The sequence below is a fragment of the Lactuca sativa genome, chromosome 4 (genome assembly GCF_002870075.4).
Source record: "Lactuca sativa cultivar Salinas chromosome 4, Lsat_Salinas_v11, whole genome shotgun sequence".
Classification (NCBI taxonomy): Eukaryota; Viridiplantae; Streptophyta; class Magnoliopsida; order Asterales; family Asteraceae; genus Lactuca; species Lactuca sativa.
The window spans coordinates 13845915-13852380 of NC_056626.2; the positions used below are offsets into that span (position 1 = coordinate 13845915).

The 6466-nt window shown below is 39.9% G+C and overlaps 1 protein-coding gene across 1 annotated transcript; it reads right to left on the reverse strand.

Moving 5' to 3' along the window:
• Window positions 1-2384: 2384 nt before the first annotated feature.
• LOC128133366 (uncharacterized) lies at window positions 2385-2867 on the reverse strand. Its single transcript, XM_052770760.1, has one exon. The coding sequence runs from the start codon at window positions 2865-2867 to the stop codon at window positions 2385-2387; it is 483 nt and encodes a 160-aa protein (XP_052626720.1).
• Window positions 2868-6466: the final 3599 nt, after the last annotated feature.

The following is a 6466-nucleotide window of genomic DNA, read 5'->3' on the forward strand; positions in this document are numbered from 1 at the left end:
ATAATGCTCCATAAGTAAAAGACATCAAGGTTAGAAACCTTGTCATCATCCTTTCTTTGGTTAATGGTGGTGGAAATAAGGCGATGAATAAGGCGGTGTGTAGGCGACCGAATGCTTCCCTCCTGGGCTAACTTCGGAATGTACACTTTGTTGGGAATCGTATTCCACCAACCCGTGCTCATCATTCCATCGGGGAACACCTTGTGAGAGCGTTCCATAAATGCGCCGAAAATAGCAGTCGAGACCAATGACCGGTCATAAATACCCATCCGACAAGCAAGATCAACCACGGAGCACTGATGAAACTTGCTCCCAAGACAGAAACTGACACTCATCGGGTGATAGCAGTCATCTCCCCCACGAAAAGATACCGTGGAGAAAAATTCCAGGCAAAGCTCCCGGTACACCGGCTCTTGAATACGAAAGACCCGGCTCCACCCATCGCAAACCATCGTCTCCCCCTCGTAAGTAAACTCCTTTAAAAGATAAGGAGCCAACTCTTCTTCATAATGCACACTTTGCAACCAACCCCAATCAATTATGTTGGGCACGTAAATGTCTTTCTTTCTGACTTTAACTAATTTCTTCTTCCACCTCGTCCTAGTTGAAGCGAATTCGATTTGAGGGAAATTTAACCAAGGAAAATCTCCTTGGCGTCCACTGGAACCTTGTCCCCTTTGAAACATTTTCCCTGCAAAACAAAGAACATAAAACACAGAAAACACAGAAAATCATCAAACAGATCACGCTTGGGTCCCCGAATCGACTCGGCGAGTCGCAAGAACTACGCGAGTCAGTCGGCGAGTCGGTCAAAATTCAACCATGAAATCTCAAAATTACTTCAAGGGTTTTGTCCAGGGATTTTCCTAAGATGTATTAAAGGAAAAATAACCATCAAAAACAACATAATTGATGTAAAATCGAAACCCTATAAATTCACTATACTTCAAAATCGGGTATTATATGAAATTGTTACCCTAGATCATCTAAAAACCATGCTTTTAACAGAAATTAGGAAGAAATTCAGTACCTTTTGTGATGGAAATTGAAAAACTTGAAGAACAATTGAAGAAGATAATGAATGCTTGAGAGAAAGAGTTGGGAGGGAGGCGCACGGCAAGTGAAGTGTGAAAAAAACTGATTTCATTAGGGTTAAAACCCTAATTACCAATTGTAAAAAATATTTTTATTTTTTTTCGTAAATAAAACTGACTCGTCGAGTCAGGCTCAGACTCGGCGAGTCTGGTCGCGATTTTATCCTTCTTCTGAAATCTGAATAGACTCGTCGAGTCATGGTCAGACTTGGCGAGTCTCATGCACACAATTTAAAAATTACAAAATTTTGCCATTTATTTAGAAAAGAAAATTTATTCCACCCCACACTTAGTCCATACGCACTCTCAAGCAAACATTTCCGACGAATTGGAATATTAGAATTCTAAAAAAAACGAAAATAAATTCAAACAAAACTAAAAAGGTAAAAGAAAGCAAACTCTAAATAACGGGTTGCCTCCTGCCAAGCGCTTCTTTTTAAGGAGTCGTTAGCTGGACTCCTTCCCATCTTTGTCTCGTCATCTTCCAGCATCGGAAATGCACGCCTAATCTTTTGTGGTTTGTGCTTTGTCTTATAAGCATGAATCTTCTTTTTGTAAGTCCGTTTTAATTCCTCTCTCTTCTTTTTTACAGCATCATCCTCAGCTACTTGGGCTTCTCTTCTCCTCTTTTTCTTCTTCACCCCCTTCTTTTTCACCTTCTCTTGCACCTCCTTTTCATCAAACTTAATTACTTCATATTTTGTCAAAGTTCGTGCTCTAGGTTTGGTAATGAAAGGTTGATCAGCCTCCACTCTCCTATCCATTGCCTTCTCCTCTTTTTCTGTGCTTACCCCATCTTCAAGCGGAATTGCATCAAGACATGCTATATGGACATGTTGAACTTCCGTGTCCATTTCTCATTCTGCTGTTTGTTCTTCTAGAGAATGAGGAAAAATATCCAAGTCCAGAATATGCAGAGAACTAGCAACAAGCAGATCTAAGTCGTCCAAGTTGTTGGCAATTTCGACTGGACTCGTCGAGTCCAGTAAAGTGACTCGGCGATTCGGATCGTATTTCACCATTTCCACTGTGTTTTCCGAGTTGGCTCCTTCCAGTAGCGTTTCTATCTCCTCCAAGTCCTTGTTAACATCCCCATCCTCTCCAGAAGGTAGCAAAAACTTGCTTGGATCTTCTTCTTGCAAAAGTGCAAGTTCTTTTTGTAGTATCTCATCATCTAAATAGATAAATGAGATCTCTTCTTTTCTTTCCTCTTCTTGCTTGGCTTCTGGTACAGCTCTAAATATTGCTGACTCGTCTCCTACTCTTAACGTTAGTGTAGACTCACATACATCAATTAAAAGCACATGCGGTGTTTAAAAATGACCTCCCCAAAATAATCGAAATTTCGGGGTCTTCTTCCATATCAAGCACCACAAAATCTGCTGGAAATATGAACTTGTCGACTTTAATGAGAAGATCCTCACAAACGCCTAGTGGATGAATTGTTGTCTTGTCTGCCAAATGGATCTTCATGTTTACCGGTCTTGGCTCCGGTAAATTCAGCTTCTTAAAGAAAGAGAAAGGCATCAGATTGATGCTTGCACCCAAGTCGGTCAACGCTTGAGTGACAAATGCATTTCCAAACTGGCACGGAATTATGATACTCCCCGGATCGCCCTTCTTTTCGGGTAGCTCACTCAATATTATCTCTGCGACTTCAGCCAAGTCTTTCCTAGCAGCAAAGAGACCTTTTAGTAAGTTGAAGTACTTGAGTGTTTTGAGCATCGTTTCTACAAATGGCACATTGACTTGTAGGGCTTTAACATGCTTCATAAAGGCTCTATAAGCTTAAACTTTTTCCACAGGCATGGATTTGATTGGGAATGGCAAAGGGGGATTATATGGCTTTAAGGGAATGACAGTTTTGTCATTTACGCATGGACTCGTCGAGTCCATTAGAGGGACTCGGCGAGTCTGGTCGGGTTTAGCTGGAGCCGACTCTTCTGACTTTTCTGTCTTCCTCTTGGAGATCCTCTGTGCATGTGTGAAAATTTCTTCATTGCTGGAGGTCACTGCACTCACATTCTCCATTCTCGGATTGTTTTTGGTGTTACTTGGAAGTTGACCCGGTCTTCTTTCGTTCACTTGATGTGCATGTTGTCCCAGCTGTTTCTCAATGTTGAGAATGGATGTCTGCTGATTCCTTAGCATATTTCTGGTTTCGTGTATTGCCGCATCGTGATCATTATGTCTCTTTTCGGACGCGGCTATGAATCTAGTGAACAATTCTTCTAAATCGGGTTTCTTTTCCACTACCGGTTCTTCCTTTTGATAAAATACCCTCTCCTTCTGCTTGTATTTCTCCTCCATATCCTTCTTGTATTTTTCGTATGGGAGCCATTCCTTCTTTGGTTTCCGCCAATTCTCGTCGTATCTATCGCCACTTGAGTAGAATACTTGAGCCTTCTTGTTTCCATTCTCATCCAAATCACAATCCTTTGTGAGATGGGGCCCTCTACAGTTCTCACATCCAACCCGAATAGCATGGATTGTTTGATCCATTTTTGTCATTCTTCTATCTAGGCTATCGAGCTGAGCTATCACCGCCGCCATGCTATCATTTGCCGAGTTCACTGCCCCCCGACTTACTTCATTTCTTGGATTGTGGTATTCTCTAGAGTGCTTAGAGAATTCTTCAATTAACGCCTTGATTACCGGGGGCGCCTTCGTCGTGAGCGGGCCTTGAGAATCGAGCAATTGCCTTGTGGTGACATTGACTCCATCATAGAAAATGGAGACCTCTTGTTGGCTATTAAGATCATGGTGTAGGCAATTTCTAAGCAAGCTCTTGTACCTTTCCCAAGCTTCATAAAGAGATTCTCCGGGTTGTTGTTCGAAGTTGGCAATGGCTTTCTTTAGCTTGGCTATTTTGGAGGGCGGGCAAAAGTGGTCTATGAACTCTTCTTTCATCTTGGCCCATGTGGTGACCGATCTGGGAGGAAGTGACTTTAGCCAATCCTTTGCAGCACCTTTGAATGTGACTGGAAGCATGCGAAGAAGCTGGGTCTCGCGTGGAACATTCGGTACTTTGAAGTAGTGAGCCACATTATTCACTTCGTCCAAATTCTTGTAGGCGTCTTCGTGATCCTTCCCATAAAAAGGAATCTCCTTGAGTTGCGCGAGAATATGGCCTCTTAGTTCGAAAGTAGCGGTTGCGGGAATTGCGGGCTGCACAAGTCCTAGGCCGGTGTCATCGTGCATTCTCTTCTTCCATTCCCCCATGGGGACTTCATCGATATTAGCCATGGTGATAGCTAAATTGTCTTCAAACTCAGATTCGTGCTCGTATGTGGGTTCTTCTTCTTCCTCGATCTCGTATTCGTTGTCTTCTTGAATTGGGTCTCCGGTTGTCAAAGAGGCACTAGATGCTCCTGATTTGCTGCTCCTCTTCTTGCTGAAAACGGACTTGAGGTTTTTGAGTGGCGAGTTCTTTGAAGAAGCGGATTCTCCAACGGTTTTGCCTTTGCTCCTCCTTAGTGCGGATTCCGGGTCTTCAAGAGGAGGGACCAGAGGTGTATTAGATCCTCGGGTCATGAAACAATTGTAAACAAAACAAAAAAAACGCATAAAAAGAACAAAAATAAAATAATCAATTAAAACTGTAACAGCGATGTACTCGCCGAGTCGGCACGAGTGCACTCGGCGAGTTCAAGGCAAAAACAGAAAATTTTTTCTAGTTACTTTAAAAACGGATTTTTATTAAAACTTATTCTACTTACTGAATTACCTTTTAAATAACTTTGTGTAAGATAAATCCCACACAAAGGATCGATTAAATTAAAATTTAATGTTAATTTTAGAACCGTTCCCCGGCAACGGCGCCAAAAACTTGATGTGTGCAAACTCACTTAGTTTTAAACCTACTTTTAATTATAAAATAAACACACAAAGGCAGTGGACCTATCAATTATGGTATAGTTAAATAAGTATGGTATCGAACACACGGAACGGTAAATTAAAACTAAAAACTAATTTTATCTAAATTAATTAATAAGTAGGAGTTTTCTCTAGTTTTACAAGACTAGAAACTTGCTAACTATTACTCAATTTAAAAACTAGAAAACAAAGAATTAACTAGATTCAATAATGGGAAGGAACTTCTGTTTAGTTCAACTCAATTGATCCTATGGTTAAATTTCAAGGTAATGGTGCAATGGATTAACTCTTTTGTTGGTTACCGATTTAAGTGATTAGATTCGCGTTCACTACACTAATCCTTAGCAAATAACCTAACTTAAACAGTGGCCAGTTGCCTAATTTAATTAAATTTACTAGATTAATTATTCGGGTTAATTTAGACTTGCAATAGGTAACTAATTTAGTCTTTCAATTAACCTCTTGTTGATGGTCATCTCACAAGCTTACACATGAATTTACTCAATTTTCTTATTAACTCTAGTTTCATGTTCATTAATCCTAGACAAAGTGATCACATAGCATATGAGGTTGATAATCAATAGATTTTCATGCTAATCAATTATCTTCCTGTTAACAGAAAATTAATTATTATTCTCACACAAGGTTCTTTAGCAAGCTAAAATAACAAAAATCACCAACTTAGAATTAATCCTACCAACAATCGAACCATAGTATCAATTTTGTATCCCCAAACAGAAGTCTAAAGGTTTTAGCTCATAAGTGAAGTAAATAACAGCAAACAAACAGAGTCTAATTGTTTAACCATAATGACAAAACAAAAGATTAAGTAGAATGATGAAATTTGCCTCAATTCTTCCTTCGGAATTGGATTCTAGCTTGTATCTTCGTCTTCTAGGGTTTTTCTTCCTTCTTAATCGCAGCTAAACTCTCCAGAATCGTTCCAGAATTCCCCCCATTGTTTTGAGGAGTTATCTTTATATATGCGAATCGACTCGTCGAGTTAGGTGCCGACTTGTCGAGTCCATCTCTCAATCCCCGTATTGTGATAAGTCTCTAGGTTTCCGAGTCTTTATCTTCTCGAATCTTCGCTTGGACTCGCCGAGTAGTCGACCCTACTCGCCAAGTAGGTGTTATTTTTAGTTTTTTTCTTCTTTGTTCCATTCTCAAGCTCTCAACCGCTTCTCCTGCTTCTTTCTGCTTCCGAGCTTCATTTTGGACTTAAAATATAATTCAAACACTTTTAAGTACCTTTTGTCCACAAAATGCAATAATTTAGCTAATAAATGAATAACAATCTATACTTAATATGAATTAAATATGCACATATCACTAGCCTACTCTAGCATGTATAACATATCATATCATATATCATAACACATAATGTAAGGTTATTTTGGGAAAGCACCGTTCGGGCGCTGGCTATTCGTACACACTGCTTCATTATGCTTTTCTCAAATTCTTTTAACCTTTTAGAAAAATTGTTCAGTTTTTTT

What these genes read in the sequence shown, in the direction of transcription:
- LOC128133366 (XM_052770760.1), bottom strand. Translation starts at nt 2,867, where the DNA reads ATGAAGCATGTTAAAGCCCTACAAGTCAATGTGCCATTTGTAGAAACG.